Raw genomic sequence first — 20,870 nt, 5'->3', positions numbered from 1 at the left:
GAATTTTGAGTGAGACTCTTAGTTTTGAACATGAAGTGGTTGGCGGGTCTGCATTTTTCTGCAATTTTTCAATATATATATATACATGCAGACACATATACTTATAGAATGATGCACAGCTTACCTTGTAGAGAGCCAGTTTGATGCGTGGGTGTATCTTGTTGTACTCCTCCACGCCTCTGTCCAGCAACTCCTTGACCGATGCGAAGGACTTGGCTGGTCTGTGGATTAACAGTCAATATTTTCAGTGTCATTTATCTTGTTTGTTAGTTTGTTTGTCAGTCCGTTTGTTTTTTTGTTTGTGTTTGTGTTAACAGAAACACGCTGACCCAATAATGGTTGTTCAGTGCTGCCCAAAAAATTTTAAAAGACAGACAGAAACAACTGAGGGAACGTAAAGAAGTAGGATCTACCAGACACACACACAGACATACACACATACACACACACACACAAAACAAAAAAAAACACACCTGTATAAATCAGTCTTGGCATCCTCCTCAGACACATTTGCCGAGCTGCGCGTGTCGATCATGCCAGCTGTCACCACACCGCTGTCCTGTTCTATCAGGTTGGAGAACAGTGGTGCACGGGGACGGATGATGGTTTGGATCTGACGATAAAACAAAAAATAAAGTAAAAAAATTAATATATTATAAATATAAATAACATAAACAGGAAAAGAGGCAAAGTTTGGGAAAAGATAAAACAAGGGGTGGGGAGGGGGATTGTTTGTTTTGCTTTTTTAACTGCATAAAATGGGGTAGATAAAAGAGGAAAATGAAAAATGGGTAAAGATAAAAAAAGCAACTGAAAAAGATAAATTGACTACAGATATTATAATGTCTACACAAGCACAGCTGAAAGCATAACAAAAATTCAAATGATACAAACACAAACACACACACACACACAAACTCATACACAAACACACACAAAAAAAAAATACACAGACACACCAACACACACAAAACAGCTGACCTAGTCATCATCAGTAAACTGCTTCCTCACTACGGTCCCAAAGGTCTGTCGGAACCAGCGGAAGTCCACCTCATTGACCAGTCGCTTCCCATACACCAAGAAACACACAGACACACACACTCACAAACATACACATTTAGTGGGTGGTTGGCGGGTCCTCTGGAGTGTGTTTGCTTCTTTTTTCCTATGAAACATCAATCGTTTTTATCTCCCTTTCTTCTTTTTTATGTTTGTTACTCTCTTGTAACACCTCTAAACTTCTGGCGCTCATCTGACCTTATGCAGTTGCGAGCGCCGTAAAACCTCTAATAAAACTAAACTAAAAAAAATACACATTAACACAAGCACATACACCACGGCGTCACTTTTCGCCCGATTCTGTTACTTTTAGTTCGCGTGACTCAGCAGCCCGCCGGAGCTCCGCGGCTCAGGGTCACGGGGTTAATGAGCCCTGAGGCGACTTTGCTGGTGTCGGTCGGGAAGTTCGCATTTTTGACTATGTTTAAAACGATATAACTTCTTCCCCATCCCACACAGCAAACCATTACGTGGATGTACTAAAAGCTCAATGTCTTGAGATTTATTCTGCGTTAGAATGGTTAGTTTCTGTGCCTTAGTTTTTGTTCTAGACAAGGAGTACCCAATTTGTCCTATTTTAGTTACAAAGTTATGAATAAATGATTGTTATTTTTAAAAAGGCACGACAGATCTCTCCAAATTCTGTGTTAAACTGACTACGAATATCATGTCTTTTACCATGAGAAATCTTAAATCTGCGGTAGTAGTAATAGTCAAGTTATAAGAGAAGAAAGATGCACATCTGCATATTTTAACTAAAGACGATCAGCGTTAGCTCTTATTTTACTATTAAACAAGAGAAAGTTACTCTGCGTTTGTTCATGAATCATGCTGTGTCTGTGGCAGCCTGCATACAACTAAAAAGATATAATATAAGCGATTTAAAAAACCACAAAACCGTGTAAATACATGGGTAGAGATAAACGTCTAGTATGGAATAAAAATAATGAGAGCTAAAACATTCATTCTTAGTTTTTGTGTAGGAAATATGCGCGGACACAATTATGAATGTAAAGAAATCAGTCACATTGTCAGTTATTGCAAATGGTCATAGAAACGTAAAAAAAGCTGGAAAAGTCTGGTGCTGATTCAGTGTCCCTGGAAAGCTAGAAATTATTCTTATAACCCAATTACGAGAAGTCATCCTTATTATTCAGTCAACTTACAAAACCTAGACTTAGCGTTTTAAGAAAAGTAAGCAATTTCTGGAGTGTAACAGATACTGTTCGTGTATTAGATCTACATTGAAGATATATTCTAGCACTAAAATCGATTTGTACTTTTCATTGAGAAACTTCATGATAACTTTTATAAACTTTTGAGAAAATATGCGAATATTAATGATTATATTAGACACATAAAGTTGTATTTGGAGGAATTACTTCGTAGCGAATTGTGTGCCCGATGGATAAAATTGCAAAATTACAGCCTTCTATGATAAGCGCAGATACCATCTTTTCTGAGTATCTGCACTAATGTTATGTCGTTCATATTCCAAAAGTTCGACAGATTTTGACGATGCGTTTTTTTTATATTGATTTTTTTACATTCACGCTAGTCCCCAAAAAAATTACAATTTAGCATTGCCGACTCCAGCGCGTCTAACGAAATAACCAGACAAGTTACAACGTCCGTTCTTTTTTGAGTCTCAAGAGCAGAAATGCGTGCTTTGGGTGCACTAAATGAGAATTACCATAAATACAAGGATACACCTTAAATTGTACGTTGAAAAGTACCAAAAATTACGTCGGCCCAGACAGAGCGGCGACAGGGAGCTGACCCCCGTGACCCCGACGTGATAAGGCGCCCGGCGGGGAACCCCCCGCGGCAACAAAAATTCCACTGCCGGTGCGCCGTGACACACATACACACATACACGCACTCACACAAACAGACACACACACAAACAGCTGACCTGGTCATCATCAATAAACTGCTTCCTCACTGCGGTCACAAAGGCCTGCCGGAACCGCCGGAAGTCCACCTCATTGACCAGTCGCTTCCCGTACACCCAGAAACACTCGTGCTGCCAGAGCAACAGCAGAGTCCGTTTGGTGCAGCCGGGTTGCAGGGACAAGCAAATGTTCCTGAGAGAACAAAAAAAAATTGTTTAAAACATGAGAGATCATTGAATACAGTAGAAATTGTATGAGCCTGCCACACTTTGTCGAGGAGAAAAGCTGCTGTCTACGATAAGTGGCTGTCTTTTATAATAAACAGTGTCACTACAATGTATAAATATGCAAGGAAGGAACTGGGAAGTGACTGTTTGTACAGGAGATTGCCTTACACAAGCAGCCGTTAAAACAGGTCTGACTGTAGTTGTATTTAAAGCCTCAACAACCGCACATGAACAAGCAGACAGAGCAATGTGAATTGAAAGGATTTAATGATTTTGAAGGCAACAATAGATCTTCCAGCAAAAATTGAAGGAGGTTAAAAAAACCAGCAGTTAACTATCCGTGAGATCTTGCAGGGGGGCGCAAAGAGGAAGAAAGATCAAGTAACTGCTCACCTGAAGATGGTAGCCAGATCTCTCGGTGTGAACAGATAGTGACACCTCTGGGCCGTAGGAAGGAACATGTCCCGCATTCGCTCCGACAACTCCACTGTGACCTTGACCACAGAGGTCACGACCTTTCGGAGAGCAGCCTCGTCAAACCGGACCCCACCGGCGCCGGGCGTTTTGTCGTCTGCCATGCCCAGGTGATGGGCGGCTGGCGGGGTGACTCCAGACGTCTCCGGGGTGAACAGGTGTGTGGACATCAGTGTGGTGTAGATTGTCTGCAGCTCTTCGTTCCTGGAAGATAGACATAAAAAAGGAATAGAACACAATGAAAAGTACTCCATCACCATATTGCAGTCCACATTTGATGAATTTAGTTCACAGCGGTGTTTTCTATCCCCCCTCCCCCTCCAAAAGAAATTTTTTTTAAATCCACTCAATTTAGATTATCATTAAGGAGGCCAGCTTCTGACCTACTGTCAGGACCAATGTGGGCTTAGAGGGATACAGCACCCCATCAGAAACATCAATGTAGGCCTACTCAATAAAAATTTCTCTCCACTTGGGAATCGCATTACAGCCTCCTGAGTGCAACAGCAATGTACCTAAATACTGCACCACAGATGCCTTTCCAAAAATAGGAAAACCACATGAGCTCTACTGACGCACTTCTGTCTGAAATGCGACTGATTGTTATCATTAACAAATGAAGAACCTGGTGAAAAAAGAAGATAAGTCACATTTTTCAAAATGGAGAAAATGCAAATCTAAAATTTGAGAAACTGTATTTCTTTGAAAGTATAGTGTTTCTTTTACCTTACGTAGTTCATGACCTAGTTAGGTTATCCATGTGATCAGTAGTGGGAACGAAAGTCGGAGTTCTTAAACAAGGCAACAAAGGAAAAAACAATTCATTTGAAAAAAAAAAAAATTGTGACTTATCTGTTTTCCTTACTGGTGCTTTCAAATATTATATTAAAATGCTTTATTTCATAAATACTGCAGGTCTCTAATATTTCAAGTTTAGAAGGTGTTTATAAGGACCTGGGAGAAGTATAATATAGGAGTGCAGGGAGAGAGACAAGAACTTTACCCTGGATAGGGACAGGCAAACACAGCAAAATGTCTGAGAAGCCTCTGGTTGATCGGAGGAACGGTTGCTGTGGTGCGTGGGTTCACAGAGGTCACATAGGTCACATTCTTCACATAGCGCCATGCGTGGTTGGCCGGGCTGTAGAAGCCTCCGTCGTCAAGGTGCTCTCTGATCAGCTCGCAGGCCGTCTGTTGGCCGTACTGGTCAACCTGGGAACATTCATTTTTCTCATCACCATTACTCATTCTAACCCTTGTATTGCATGCTTACATTCAAAATAATCCTTGTTTCATGTCTGAATGTATTCCTCATTCGATTTCCTTCAATTTGATACATCACATGTTACCTGTTGAGTGATGGTTATGCTTGTACGAGATTATTTTGTACATATTTTATTTTGTACCTGTATAGCCAAATCAAGCCAAAATTTAATTACGTCCAGACCTGAAAAAAACACTATGTTAAGAAAGAGGTAACAAAAGCAAAGAGAAAACATTGTTTATTAATACTCAAGCCAATACAATTTATGTAATCATTATAATCAAGACAAACTGATTCAAGCTTTTGCAGGTAAAAGTTTGATTTTTAAAAATCAGTCAAAAGCTACCTCACCCGCAAAAATCTTAAAAAGATGTTTTTGAGTTAAACGAGTTTTAGTAACATCCAAAAACAGTTGACAGTATTGTGTTCTAATAACATCAGTCAGCACCATAACAGTGAGACATCTCTGCACCTCTGCAAGTGCATACGTGTGCTTACCTTCGATAAGTTGACGTCATCCATCAGACACAGCAGTCGCTTGTTGCCCTTTGGTACAAATGTGCGGCCATGTTTCCACTCCAGCCTCTCGTCGATGCGGTTGAACAACAGGCGGGCATTGCTGAACCTGAAGAAAGTTGGGTTGCGATTTTAAAAATAAATTGTATTGCATTGTGGTGAAATCAGGTGCTAGTCAAAGTGATAAAAAACATTTTAATCAGTATTTTTCCTCCCATTGGACAATTCTTATAGACTGTTCTTTAATATATATCTATACAAATTTCATTAATTTTTTAATTTTTTTTTTTTGGAGGGGGGGGGCAGCACCCTATATGTCCATCTAAAAACATAATTATTTGAGTGGATTTTACTTAAAAATAGTTGATCAAAGGCACAAAAAATGTAAATATGCCAATGCTGCTTTTATTTGGCGTGCTATTAGCCAGAGACCGCTATATTAATAACTAAAATGATAATAATGATAATGATAATATTAATAATTATAACAACTAAAATAATAATAACATTTAGAAATCATAATACTGATGGTATAAATAATAATAACGCTAATAATGTACAACTACTACTATCGCCAAAAATACTACTAATCATAGCAACTATCATGATCGTCCCCATCATCTCCCACAACCGTACACAGACACGAGCACACCACCCACCTGTTGGCATAGACAGTGAGGGAGAGCACCTCGGCCACCTCCCCGGAGCACACGGTTCGAATCCTCTCGTTGATGATGGCCGTCTTCCCACAGCCGTTCTCTCCCACCAGCATGACGGGCCGGCCCGCGTCTGTCAGCAGGCCCAGCAGGTGGAGGAGTTGCTGGGAAGGAGGAGGAGGAGAGGAGAGGTGAAGGATTGGGGGTGGGGGGGAGGGAGGTGGTTGGGGGGATTAGATGATGATAATGGGGATATGGTGTTGTGGTAGTTGTAGTTATAGCTCTTGCTGCTGGGGATGGCTGGACAAGGTTAGAGGAAGATGTTAGTGACATGGTTGTGGTTGTGCACGTGTTTAGTGGATGTGGTTGTTGTGGTTGAGGTGGCGGTTGTGCTTGTTGTAAGTCAGTCAAAAATTGAGGTAGCCTACATGCACAAGCTGTTATAAGTACAAACATAAAGTAAAACAAAAAACACCAAAAACTTCTGGGTCCCCTGCTATAATGTATTAATTAATGTAAAAATCCCTTCAATTACATACACAATGCATCAGGCATTCCAACCTTAATATTCCCAATATTTAAAAAAAAGGTTTTCATATTTCACCAAAAAAATCAAAATAATAATAATCACAATAATAATAATTGCGATACTGCAGACAAATTCTATACAGCTAACTCGTGTACAATACAACTCCAGGAGCTTTACAACATCTTCATCATTACGAAAAACACAAGTGTATGAACTTGCAGCAATCTCTGTGAGACAGGAATTCAGACAGTACACACTGACAGACAAACCTTTGATGCACACTAATATAACAGACTCACCTCTGTCCTGACGGTGTGCACAAAAGCATCATGGGATATCCCCTGGTGAGGCGTGCCTGTGTAGGACGGCACAAGGTCGCCCCAGCGACAGAACTCATGGCTCTCGTTGTCAACGATGTAGTCAAACACCTGAGAAAAAGGGGATGGGGGGGAGGGGGGTGATAAGAGGATGAGGAAGTTAGTTGGTTGGACTATTTGATTGTGGTATTGGTGGTCTAGTTGTGAGGCTATTAGGCTTGCAAACAAAAGGTTGTGGGTTTAAACCTCGGCAGATACTCAACTTTGTGTACTTTGTTTGGTTGAGTAAAAAGAAGCATATAACACAAGATTGGTCATTTACAACATGGGGAAAAGTGAGACAGACAGATGGACACAACCGACGGAAAGTAAATAAGTAGGACCATACCAGTGGCGCCCGCCAACCATCTAAGTTTAGTCCTAAAGAAAGGCACTAGACACAATTTTTCCTCACTCCACCCAAATGGGAATGGATACCTAGTTATAGACAGAAAAAAATATTGTCAGTTTGTTATTGTGTGAGCGCCACTGTGCTGTGCCTTCCACCAGTCACCAAATTCCAACCTGTGTTCCTCTGCCAGAGTTCCCCCCCCCCCACAAATCACACACAACTACACACACACACACACACACACACACACACACACACACACAAACACATACACACATTCTCACACACACACATACACAACAAAAACAACAGCAAGAACTACACACTGTGCCATCAGTAGGGTAGTCAATGTGTCCCTGGAACTGTGCCTTCCACCAGTCACTAAATCCCTGCCTATCTTCCACCACCAACTCCCCATCCCTCTCCCACACAAACACACACACACACAAAGTACACACCGTGCCATCAGTAGGGTAGTCAATGTGTTCCTCGAACTGTGCCTTCCACCAGTCACTAAACTCCTGCCTGTGTTCCTCCGCCAGAGTCCCACCAAAGGCCCAGACAGCGGCGTAGTTGAAGTACCGCTCGTACTCCACGTCACTCAGGTCACTGAACGGGTTCACCAACACCTGGGACGAGAATTGGTGTGGGGGCAGGGGGCGGAGGGGTATAAGTAAGTCTTCATGTATGAGTTTGACAATATAATAGCAATTCTATAATAATAATAATAATAATAATAATAATAACAATAATAACAATGATGTTAATGATAATGATAATAATAATAATAATGATAATAACAACAACAACAATAATAATAATGATGATGATGACGATGATTATGATGATGATGATGATGATGATGATAATAACAATAATTATAAACTACTACTACTAATACTACTACTAATACTACTACTAATACTACAACTACTACTACTACTACTAATACAACTACTACTACTACTACTACTACTACTACTACTACTACTACTACTGCTGCTACTACTACACAAAAGATTCCTGAACCACAAAAAGCCTTTGTTGTTGGTAATTTCATTTGTTGACAACATCACCTCTTTTCTTCAGGAGGTTTGTTGTTTGTTTGTTTTTGGGGGAGGGGTAAAATTTTTGTTGTTGTTTCTTTTGTTCTCATCCATGAGTGAACAAGTGACAAAGCATTGTGTATGTGAAAGAGCAGAGAGTAAAAGGAGGGCTAAATATAAAGTAAAGAAGTAAGACCTATTAATGGCTCCTACCAACCACTCGCTCCAGCAAATACTAATTTGGTACACCCCCTCCCAAAAAAAAAAACCCCAGACAAAAGAAAAACATTCCCCAGTTGTAAACAGCTAGATATGGACCCTACCTCCAGCAGGTTGGTAAAGGTACGGATGATGTTCACCAATGAGTGGGAGATGACGCGGGTGAAATGGGTTCCTTTCCCCTTGTCCTTCTTCTTGCTGCCCAGCATAGCAGGTTGTGTGGCTTGGCTGATGTAGTCCACAACTGTCTCCAGGTAGATGTTGCAGAATTCTGGGGAGGGATACAAGGGTGGAGGGTGAGTGAGGGTGTGAGGGAGGGTATAGAGGGGGGCTAAGGGTAGAGGGGATGGAGGGAGGAAGGGTGGGGGGAGGCGTGTGGTTCAGTAGATGTAGTCTACTACGGTATCCAGGTAGATCGGGCAGAATTCTTGGGGGGGGGATACAAGGGTGAGGGTGTGAGGGTATAGGGGTGTCAGGTTGTGTATGGCAGATGGGTGGGAGGGAGGGTAATGTGTGTGTAGGGGGAGTGGGGTGGCTAGGCTGATATAGTCTACCACTGTCTCCAGGTAGACGTTGCAGAATTGCAGGGAAAAAGAGAGGGGAAGAGAGGAGAGTTCAGAGATGAACTAGCACACATGTAGGGGCCAACCTGGGCTGACATAGATATGCCTACAATGTCTCACCATAAAGACCTTGGTGCTCGATGAAAATTCTCTCTTCTTGCGAATTGAAAAAAGAAGAAGAAGAAAAAGAAGAAGAAGAAGAGGAACAAGAAGAAGAAGAAAAAAAAAACAAGAAGAAGGCAGCCAGTCACAGACATGGACAAAACACACACAGACATACACACAAACACACACACACACAGACACACACACAAACAAACCAATCAGCCAATCACAAATGAGAACACAAAACAAGTGACCAATCACTGACCAGTTAGCAGGTCTTTGTCCGGCTCGTTCCTGTGCTGTAGCCACTGTACCAACATCAGTTTCCAGCCCACATCAGAGGAGCTCATGACTAGAACACCCACTGTGGCAAGGAGGGATGGAGACATACTCTCAAGGGACTCCAGCTGTAGGGGCAACGGGGACAGAAGGAATAAAGGTCAGAGGTCACAGATCAGATGGAATGGCACACCCACAGTGGATAGAAAGAATGTCTAGTGGGAGGGAGGGGTCAGAGGTTTCAGATGACCAGAATACCCACTGTGGCAACGAGGGAGGGGGACATGCTATCTAACAACTCCAGCTTTAAACGGGGTAGGATGGGGAGAGGTCAAAGGTTAGAGATCAGAGGAAATAGTACACCCACTGTCGACAACAAGCAAGGGGGAGGGGGGAGGGGGAAGAGAGGAGGGATGGGGAGGGGGGGGGGTGAGAGATCGGAGGAACTCATGACCAGAACACCTGCAGTGGCCAGCAGGGAGGGAGACATGTTCTCTAGGGACTCCAGTTGTAAAAGGGGGTGGGGGGGAGAGGGGGGCAGAGGTTACTGATGAACTGATACACCCACCATCAATAAAAGGTAGAGAGGGAGGAGAGGTCAGATGGGGACTCCAGCTACCTCGTTATTGACCATGATAGATGGACAAACTAAAAGCAATCAAACAAAGAAACGTATTAAAATATACAAACTTCCCCAATAAAACCAGTCTCTCGTTTTTGGTCATGATAGATCAGATAGACACAGTAAAAGAAAAACAAATTAACAAGCAAACCTCCCAGATAAATCTGAGTGTCTCGGGAATACACAGTCCCTTAAAGATAAATAGAGAAAAAAACAACAAACAAACAAACACACAAAACAAACAAACAAAACTCTCAAATAAATTGAAGCATTTCGGGGATACACGGTCTCTCGTTGTTTGCTATGATACATGGGACAAACTTAAAAACTAACCAACCAACCAACGGACCAAACAACCGACCGACCAACCAACCAACCAACCAACCAACCAACCAAACAAACAAACAAATAAACAAACAAACAAACAAACAAACAAACCTCCCAGACAAATCTGAGTGTGTCGGGGATACACAGTCTCTCGTTGTTGGCCATGACCACAGAGCCCGAGTTGTTGAGAATGGAGTGAAGAAGTTCCATCTGGCACACGTCACACTGTGGGGAGGGATAGATGGACAGTCTGGTTATTACAAACTGACAGACAGACAGACAGACATATTAGAGAGAGAGCGAGAGACACACAGACAGACATAATCACAGAACCGGAGTTGCTGAGGAAGGGGTGAAGGAGTTCCATCTGGCACACGTCACACTGTGGGGAGAGATTGATGGACAGATTAGTTATGGCAGACAGATAGATAAATTGGTTATGACAGACAGACAGACAGACAGACAGACAGACAGACAGACAAACAGACAGAAGAATGGATGGACATGACAAACAGACAGGCAGGCAGAAAGATTCATTGTCTAAACTGCACAGCACACAGCATCATTAGGTTGCTTACAAACTATAGAACAAAAATCTACAATGAGCCGCACAAGTGCATGATTTCCATGTATTTCCCCCCTTCCCCCCCCCCTTCCCCAAAATAAGTCAGTGTGTGTGTATGTATGTATGTATGTGTGTGTGTCTCCGTGTGTGTGGGTGTGGTGTTGATGTCTCTGTCCACACGTGTGTATGTCTGTATGGGCACCGTGTGTATGTTTCACCTCTCAGTCCAGTTGCATGAACTTCATACTGGCCATGACGTCTGCGTGTGCATGAGTGTGTGTGCGTGTGTGTGTGTGTGTGTGTGTGTGTGCGTGCGTGTGTGTGTTTGTGGGTGTGTGTGTGTGTGTGTTTGTGTGTGTGTGTGTGTGTGTGAGCATGTGTGAGTGTGCGTGCGTGCATTCAAGTGTGTGTTTGTGTGTTTGTATGTGTCTCACCTCTCCATCCAGTTGCATGATCTTCATACTAGCTCTGATGTCAGCTGTGGGACTCCCATTGCTCTGTTGGACACAGAACTTGCGCAGCAGGGACGTCAGAAGACCGTCACACCATTCTCTGAGGGTGGGGGAATGCGGGGAGCGTGAGTGTGGGTGTTGGATGTGGTGGTGGGTAGGGAGTGGGTGTGGGTGGATTGGTAGGGGTTGAAGGTGTGGGTGGGGTGGGGTGAAAAGGGGATGGGAGGTGATTTGGGGTGGGAGTAGGGGGGGTGCAAGGGAAAATAATTAAATAGATTTTATACCTTTTAGTTTTAGTTAGAGTTGTACGGCACTTCCAACAAATTAGATCATAAAAGAACTGAAGATTAGAGTTGCAACTAGAGAGAAACATAAAAAAGTTCCAACTGTACAGCATAGTACGATGAATTCATCGGGTAAAGGAAGAAAATAGTTGATGAATTATAAAGGAAAGGAAAACAACAGTAAAGAGAAAATCTGAAACCATAATAATGCCAGTTTATATAAAAGACATAAGAAAGTTGAGCAATACTTTACAGTATATTCTGATGAATTCATCAGGTTTTGGGAAAAAAAATACTTCATGAATTCTACATAAAGGAAAATGAAAACAACAATTAACATACAATCTAAAACCATAAAAATGCCAGTTGATAAGAAAGATGTACGAAAGTTGAGCAACACTGTACAGTAGTCCGATGAATTCACTGGGCTAAGGGTAAAAGAAAAAACAGCTGATAAATTCTACCTAAAGGATAAGGAAAGCAACTGTTAAAAGAAAATCAGAAACCATAATAGTGCAGAGGATATTAGAAAACTGAGCAACACACTCACTTGGTTTTGGGGTCAAAGTGTCCCAACAGTTCCTCACTCTCTACAGCCTTGGTGAAGACACTCTGCACGTTGATCATCTTCCCCCTCTCTCGCTCCGCCACGGCGAACGTTTTTATGCATTCAGACTTACCACAGCCTGGGGGGCCTACCACAAGGATCTGTTGCCAAGGAGATCATAAACATAATTGTTAAGTGGGAACAAAAAAGAGGTTCTGTTGCCAAGGAGATCATAAACATAATTGTTAAGTGGGAGCAAAAAATGAGGTTCTGTTGCCAAGGAGATCATAAACATAATCGTTAAGTGGGAACAAAAAAGAGGTTCTGTTGCCAAGGAGATCATAAACATAATTGTTAAGTGGGAGCAAAAAAAGAGGTTCTGTTGCAATGGAGATCACAAACACTAAGAGAACTTGTATAATAGAAATAAAATAATAATATAAAAGATGTTGCCATGTAGATTACAGAAAATTGTTTAGTAGAAACAAAAAATATAGATTCTGCTGCCGTGCAGATCACATATGCTATAAGAACATACTTGTTGAATATAAACAAAAAAAGTATATCATCTGTTACCATGGAGATCATTAACTTACATAAAGTAAAGTAAAAACAAAACAAAATACAGGATCTGTTGCTATCAGGATTACAAAAAACCAAGCTCCCATTCCCTTCAACACCCCCTCCACCTCAAAAATAAAATTTTTAAAAATATGTGAGGCATCATGGTGAAATCAGGCTCTTGTCAAAGTAATGACATCAAGGAAAATGACATTTTTCTTCCGGTTCGGCAATTTTTAAAGATTTTTTTTTTCCTCAACACCTTTCATATCCGTTAAAAAAATGTTGTTTGGCTTTTACTGAAAAATGTTGATTAAAGGAACAAAAAATGTGAAATTTACAGTTTCCAAGGACTCTCAAGCTTTGGAAGTCACCAAATTTCGGCAGCAATTTTCTCTCTTATCTTATCTCTGAAACCAAATTTCTCCCACCTCTTTCGATCCAAAATATCTCGATTTATAAAGAAGACAGATGGGTAATCTTTTTACCGAAAGCAAGACTAATGAACAACTTTTAAGATATTACCAAAAGCTCCATACGCCCAAAAATTGACGAGCGCCTGATTCCAACGCGTCATGACACATTTGTTCAGTAGAAACAATAACATAATACAGAATCGCTTATTATGGAGATCCCAAATACCCCCACCCATACACATATCCCAAGCTCCATCATCCCCCTCCCTAACCCCCCCCCCCCAAAAAAAAATGCAAATAAAAAAAACCCAAGAAAACCTACTAACCGCCTGGTGTGCTGTGTTGAGCTGAGCCAGCTGCATCACCCTGGCCTGGAAGGCCGTGCCGGGAAGTAGGCCAAGGTCAGCAGTTGCCACGGCAATGGCGTCGTTGATGTCCTCCAGAACCTGCTTGGCGCCCGTGTCCACCACGGCGGAGAACTTTTCCAGGCTGGCCGTTACCATGGGAACCACCGGCGTGTTCAGGTTCAGGGAATCTGTGAACAGGGTAGAGATTCAATGTACTCCTCACACTTTGTAACAACAACAACAATAACAATATTTACAACAATATTAACAAGAACAGCCACAAAGCAAACAGAACAAAACATTAAAAAAAAATAAAACAAAAATAAAACAAAACAAACAAACAAACAAGCTTTCCCCCCTCCCTCCGACGCCCCCCCCCCCCCTTCCCATTCACTTAAAGAAAATAAATACACTCCTTTTAAAACAAACGTTTTAAAATTAAATACTAGTAAGTAATACCAAATGAAAAACACTGCTTTTTAACAGAGCACGGAAGGATAAGTTATACTTCTATTGATCTTCATCTCTGATTGTATTATCTGTAGAAAGCTCAACTGTTTTACCATGGCCTCCACATCCTCTTCCCAAATCCCCACCCCCTCTACAAACATCCCCCTTCATACCTCAATTTCTCGTACACCCACTTTTGACTCAGTCACTGTAAAAAAAACCCAACATAAACCATCTCAGGACATAAACAGGGCTACTCATTAAAAAGCGTTTCCGCTCAGGAATCAGACACACATCTTCACCATGCAAATGTAAAGAACCTAACCACAGTACACACTCACCTTTAATAGACCTATGAGAATCCTGACTTCTAGACAACCTGGCCCTCAGTTCTGAACGTAAAATACACAACTCTGTTTTTATTTACTTAATTTTTTTTTTTAAACCTTTTTGTTTTGTTTCATTTTCCTTTCCGCCCACAGTGATCAAAATGAAATATTTTGCATGCAAAGGTAAGAACCTAACCCCTCTACACACCCACCTTTGATAGACCTCTGAGAATCCTGGCTCCTAGACGACCTGGCCCTCAGTTCTGAGCGTATTGTCTGCAACGAGTCAAACTTCTTCACTCCTGTCTCCACCTCCTCCTCTCCGCCAAACATCATGGGGATCTCGATGTTGGGCCAGAGGTCACTCACAATGGTGGCGAACACGCTGGCGTCTCGTGATGTCATGCGCGGCAGGAGGGTGTCCCTGAGCGCCATCACCAGCGCTTCCTCTTCCTGTTGGAGTTTCTTGGCCGCCATCACTAGGGTGTTGGATCCGTGCTCGTCTGTGGAAGGGTGGAAGAGTACATGTTTTTTAGTTGGGTTATTTTTTTTTTTGTTCGGGGGGGGGGGTAATTGTTATTTTCAAAAAATTTGGGGGTGTTTTTTGAGTGTGTGTGTGTGTGTGAGTGAGTTTTTAATTGAAACTTTTGCAGCATTTGCAAGATTAGATAGGATTTAAGATAAGTAATACTTAATAAAAGAAGTTGAAATTTCATTTTTTTTTTTTTTGGTTTCAATAAGAGTTTTAGGGCACTTGCAACTCTGTAAATAAACTTTGAGTGTTGAAACCATACCCAACCTACCTTGTGGCTTGTCCATGGGTTCATACTCCTGAATAGTGGAGAGTCCAGTCTCTGAGAACGTAAGACAGAAGCATCATTGTTTATATGTGTATACGTAAGTATGTACCACCATCATCAAATGCCAGACAAACATGGGGCAATCATTGTTCTCCAGTTCATTCCTTTGCTTAGGTGCTCTACATAAAGCTACATTTTTCTGATCTTTCCCCGTTACACATTTGTTTAGACTCTTCAGGTAGATTGCTCTGGGTCTACACCTGCCTCGTTTGCCTTCAATTTTTCCAGTGTGCGCAAGATGTTCAATGAGTTTAAGTCTACTCAAGTGGCCCAGAGACTATATTTAATTTTATCTTTTCCTGATTGTTTTTATTAGCATGCAGCCAACACTGGCTTCTTAAAGCACGAAGTCTGAAAATATAAAGACAATGGATTCCACTTGTAACCAAACGCGGTTAGTCCTAAAACAGCGGTAAACGTTTTCATCTTTTTTTTTTTTAATTTGAAAAACCTTTCTATACCAAAGTCAGGGCTAAACTGAAGAAAATGCGGCAGCTCTGAAGATTTCGGGCTTCACTGTATATCACAGTAGACTTTGCCTCCTAAAGTTTGTTTTGTTTGTTTGTTTGTCTCAGTGAAAAGAAGCTCATCAACACAATAATGCTCTAATGATAATTTAGTGCTAGCAAAAACATAACAAAAAAACCCCAAAAACAAACAATTGCAAAAGAAAAACAACTTTAGTACGAGACCACAATTTACCGGCGTCCTCTGTCTGTGCCTTTTCCAGCATGGCCCCTGCCTCGTTGACGATTCCCTTGAGAGACTGGACACTCCAGCCGTAGAAACTGGCGCTACGCTCACAGCCTGATGTGTGGACGGGGTGGGGGTGGGGTGGGATAAGGCAAGTAAGGTGAGATTAAATGGAAAAAAATTGACATTTTTTGCTCAAGTAACAACACCAGGAAAAAAAATCAATATGAGCTGCTTGTGTTAACTTCGAAAAAGGTATGACAGACAGGCAGAAAAAAACACCAAAAAAACAAGGAATTAAAAAAATTTAACCTACCAGTGTCACCCTCGAAAAGGAAAGACAGATGGGCAGACAGACAGAAACAACACCTTTAAAGAAAAGAAACACAGACAGACACAACACCTGTAAAGAAAAGAAACACAGACAGACACAACACCACAAAAAAAAGGAAAAGAAATAGGTCCTACCAGCGTCACCCTCAAAAAAGCAAGACTGACAGACAGAAATGCAAAAAGACATACAGACAGACTTACAGACGAATCACCAGAAGAAAAAAAAATAGTCTGCTGGTATCACTCTAAAAAAAAATAAGACAAGCAGACAGACTGAAAAACAGACAGACAGGAACAACACCAGGAAAGAAAAGAAAAAGGATCCACCTGTGCCACCCTCCAACCACCCGGCACTCACCCAGCACAATGTTGTTGGAGATGTATGTGTTGGTTCCGAACATCCTGCGACACGTCTCGTACAGAACATTGGTCTTCAAGGCCAGCTCTCGCCCGTACATGAAACCTGTCACAGGAGAACAAAGAGATATAAGTGCTGGTCATAATCATTAAACATCAGTTGCACATCACTATCTTAGAATTACAAGGTTCTATCTGACATATTTTTCCTGTATTGAGTAGCCTTACAAAGACCGTGAGGTCAGAAACCAAATGTACTATCTGCTCTATCAAAATCGTAAGTGGTAATCAAGATATTCAAACAATTACATTCATAAAATCTTGCCAAATTTCTCAAAACTAGGTACTTAGCAGATAGAGCCTTATAATTCTAAGATAGCAAAAAGGCTATTTCCAAGCTACGAGGACTGCAAGAAAAAAAATTATTGGCATGCGGTGGATTTTTTAATTTTTTATTTCCTTATCTCTTGAAATTTTGATGCTTTTGATTTAAGCCTAATTTCATATTATCATAAAAAATAAACAATATTACTCCACTATATGTATCTTAGCTTGATTCACTTCAGAGGTGTGTGTGTGTGTGGTTTGGCATATCATATTATTATTGTTTAAATTTGGAACATGTTTTCTCTCTTTCATGTTTCCAAATCTTGCAGTATTTATTTTTTTAAATGAAAGATGTAGGCGAAATATGATAGTTTTTGTTTATTTGTTTGTTTGTTTTTTCTTTTGCAAAAAAATGATTTCTTTAAAAAGTAAACTTGTGCCTGATTTTGATTGGCATTTACACAAATGTGAAAGGTCAGCAGAAATTCTTTCCTTACTTTGTGAGTATATGTAAAAGTATGGGTTTAACACACCCTATCAACAATATTTCGTTATTTTAGAGGCAGAAATACAACGTCCATCTTCGATAAGACCCAGCCAAATGGGTTGAGAGCCTTGAAAACTCCACAAAAAGACCCTGAGTTCAAGAATGCCCAAACTGCGATTTGAATTGGGGCCATCCACTCTGAAGTCCAGCAAGATACTACCTGAGCTAACAAATCGCTTGACCCTTACCTTGTGAGAAGAGCAGGACCTGGAGAGACAGCAACAAATCTGGCTTGGTCAGCGACACGATGCGGAACTGGGTCAACATAGCATCTGGCAGTTGTGCCGCGGCTGACGGGTAGATCAAGAGCTTCCCCCGTTTCCGGGGGCCGTAGGGCCTTTCTGTCTCCAGGCAAATCCCGGCCCCCTTTTGTTTCTTTTGGGGGGGGGGGGGGGGGAGGGGGAGAGGGGGGAGGGGGGTGGTAGAGGGGGGTGGTAGAGAGGGGTGGTAGAGAGGGGTGGTGAAGAGGGGGGGGGGGGAGAGGCAGGGGCACATTTTTAAATACATGTACAATACATTCTTGTTTTTTTAATAGGACACTTTTTTGTTGTGATTTGTAAATGTGATCAACACAATTTAGATCATTTTGGAAGCAGGTTGCTTCTAACTCGCCGAGTTTATCGGGGCACAGCACACAGTGTGTGGAGAGACATAATTTTGTTTTCATTATAATTATAAATCATGAATATAGTGAGACCGCTGCCTTAATCACGAATATATAAAAAAACCCACCAAAATCTCCAAAAACAAAGCAATGATGGACATACCTTAGAAGAAAACTGTAAGTCGTCGGCCTGTAGACTCACCATCACTCAAACAAACAAACAAAAACCATACCAATACCCCAACAACAAAGCACTGTACATATCGTAGGAGGAGACAACTGTAAGTCATCAGCCTGTAGTCTGACAAATTTAATTCCCCATCCTCACAAACAAACAAATAAAAACCATATCAATATCTCAAAAACAGGGCACTGGCACATATCATTGGAAACAACTGTAAGTTGTCAGCCTATAGTCTAACCGCAGTCTTCCACGACCCTCTCAAACAAACAAACAAAAGCCACCCCGATATCCCAACAACATGGCACTGGACATACTGTAGGAGACAGCTGTAGGTCATCAGCCTGTAGTTTGACCGCTGCCTTCCCAGCCCGGAGAGCCTCCATCACCGTGGTCATCATCTGTCCCAGGAGACTGACCGTGGCTGGCCGGAGCTGGGAGATGTTGTTGAAGCATACCCAGCAGCCTGTGGTCGGATATGAAAAGGTGGAGGGAGGGGGGAGGGGTTTATGTAAGAATTTTACAGCATTTGCAACAACGCAATTAGATCATATAAAGAGTCTAATATTTGTAAAGCGCATACCCTACAGCCTGTGGTCAGTGAAAAGGTTCAGGAAGGGGGAGAGATTTTAGTTAGAGCTTTATGGTTTTTGCAACACAGTTAGGTCACATAAAGGGTCTAATACTTGTAAAGCGCATAGAGCATGATGCAGAGTGTGGATATGAGCTATATACTTTACTTTACTTTACTTTTTCGATCCAGCGGCCATTTGGGTTCTAGCCCTTCGGTCTGTTGATATGGCAAAGAATTTGCAGGTTTTAATCAGCTGTGCTTTGTCGCTGTATAGAGTATTTCCGATGTCTGGGGAGGCAGGTAGGTAGGTGCTACGCAGGTCACAAAGTGCTGGGCAGTTAAAGAGGTGGTGTGGTACTGTTTCATCCAGGCAGTCGCACAACAGGCAGTCGGGTGGGGTATCCTTGCGGATTTGATTAAGGTAAGAATTTAGTGGTATGTGTTGTGTTCGCAGGCGAAAGATCATGACTTGTTCTCTTCTACTCAGGGAATTTATTACATCTTTAGAGTTGGGGGCTGTCATGTGTGCAAATACAGTTCTTCCAGTTTTGCCCATTGCCCATCCATTCAGCCACTGTTCCCTGGTGTTGCATTTGATGATATTCTTGGCTGTCTGTTGTGATACTGGGTTGTGTGGTTGTGTTTGTGATGCTCCCTTCTTGGCAAGGGTGTCTGCTCTGTCGTTTCTTGGGATGTTGCTGTGGCCAGGTATCCACTGTTGTGTCAGGTCCACGGCATAGGTCTGTATGAAGGTGTTGATTGTTTGAGCCATGGATAGGCAGGCTGGGCTTTCAAAATTAAAGTTTTCCAAAGCTTGGAGTACTGACTTTCCGTCTGTGAAGATAATAGTGTTCTTGATTTTGTTTGGATGTATTATGAAAATGTTGGTCAGGTGGAGGATTGCTGCTTCAATGGCGATGGCCTCAGCCTCGTAATTTGTACAAGAAGTACCACATTCATCAAATAGCTCTTCACATGTTTTGTCAGGATGTTCAATTTTTACCCCAAAGCCTGCATTTATAGTTCCTTTGAAGGCTGACCCGTCTGTGTAAATATGAATTGAATCACTAGGGTAGGAGCGAATTGTCTTCAGAGCTGTTGTCTTCAGTTCTACGGGGTCACATTCCTTTTTCACTGTCTCTTTTATGAGGGAGGTTTTGATGTTGGTATTCTCGATGTTAGTGTTTGGGGGGAGTTCTGGTCTTAAGGGTTTCAGCATTTCTCTGTTACATGGAAGATGGTGTTTTTCTGCTAGTTATATGAGCTATATAAATGTAATGCAATTATTATTATGATATTAGAGGAGTTAAAAGAGTAATAAACCCCCCCAAAAATGGAGGAGAGATAAAGATATTTTTAGGGGAAAGGGGGTTACAAGAACATAATTCAAAGCTAACATGTAGAATGGACAAGCAAAGATTAATAAATGACTTTATCTTGTTTTGCTTGAGTAAAGAAGAAGCCTACCAACAGAGTAACAGTTATTAATTTAGTTGAGGGAAAGAATTATAAAACAGAGTGATGGAAACAAAAAAGTAGGAGCCACTTGAAACATCCTTCAATCACCCATACAAACAGAAATAACATGGGAAAGAAAAGAAGTAGGACTTACCTGTGGCACCCTCCAACCACCCACAACATAAGGGATACAAAATAAGTAGGTAACAAGGAAAATCAAAGAGCAACAGAAAAAAAAAAAAAAAAATGAACAAGAAAAAAACAAAAAGGCAACAGAAAAAATTTTAAAAGGCAGAAAGGAAAAAAAAAAGAAAAAAGGTAACAAAAAAGCAACAAGAGAAAAGAAAACAAAAAGGCAACAGGTATTAACCAAAAAGAAAAAAAAACAAAACAGCAATGAGAAAAGACCACAAAAAAAGAAAAAAAAAAAACCCAACAAAACTAGAAAAACAAAACAAAAAGACAACAAATAAGAACAAGAAAAAATGGAGAAAAA

The 20,870-nt window shown here is 41.4% G+C and overlaps 1 protein-coding gene across 1 annotated transcript in view; it reads right to left on the bottom strand.

Moving 5' to 3' along the window:
- Positions 1-20,870, bottom strand: part of LOC101862933 (dynein beta chain, flagellar outer arm) — a gene marked incomplete at its 5' end in the record, with an annotated part of 108,331 nt that overhangs the window by 49,919 nt on the left and 37,542 nt on the right. The window contains 21 exon segments of the mRNA XM_013080521.2: positions 125-221; positions 474-613; positions 2,975-3,146; positions 3,575-3,859; positions 4,659-4,867; positions 5,418-5,544; positions 6,095-6,255; positions 6,920-7,048; positions 7,787-7,957; positions 8,698-8,864; positions 9,527-9,668; positions 10,601-10,714; positions 11,489-11,606; positions 12,341-12,498; positions 13,641-13,849; positions 14,653-14,943; positions 15,244-15,294; positions 16,003-16,107; positions 16,685-16,789; positions 17,746-17,932; positions 18,660-18,808. Of these exon segments, the coding sequence (XP_012935975.2) occupies positions 125-221; positions 474-613; positions 2,975-3,146; positions 3,575-3,859; positions 4,659-4,867; positions 5,418-5,544; positions 6,095-6,255; positions 6,920-7,048; positions 7,787-7,957; positions 8,698-8,864; positions 9,527-9,668; positions 10,601-10,714; positions 11,489-11,606; positions 12,341-12,498; positions 13,641-13,849; positions 14,653-14,943; positions 15,244-15,294; positions 16,003-16,107; positions 16,685-16,789; positions 17,746-17,932; positions 18,660-18,808 (3,287 nt within the window).

The sequence above is a fragment of the Aplysia californica genome, unplaced genomic scaffold, assembly GCF_000002075.1.
Source record: "Aplysia californica isolate F4 #8 unplaced genomic scaffold, AplCal3.0 scaffold00090, whole genome shotgun sequence".
NCBI classification, from domain to species: Eukaryota; Metazoa; Mollusca; class Gastropoda; order Aplysiida; family Aplysiidae; genus Aplysia; species Aplysia californica.
The sequence above is the reverse complement of the archived record's forward strand: the minus strand, read 5'-3'. Positions and strand labels throughout refer to the sequence as shown.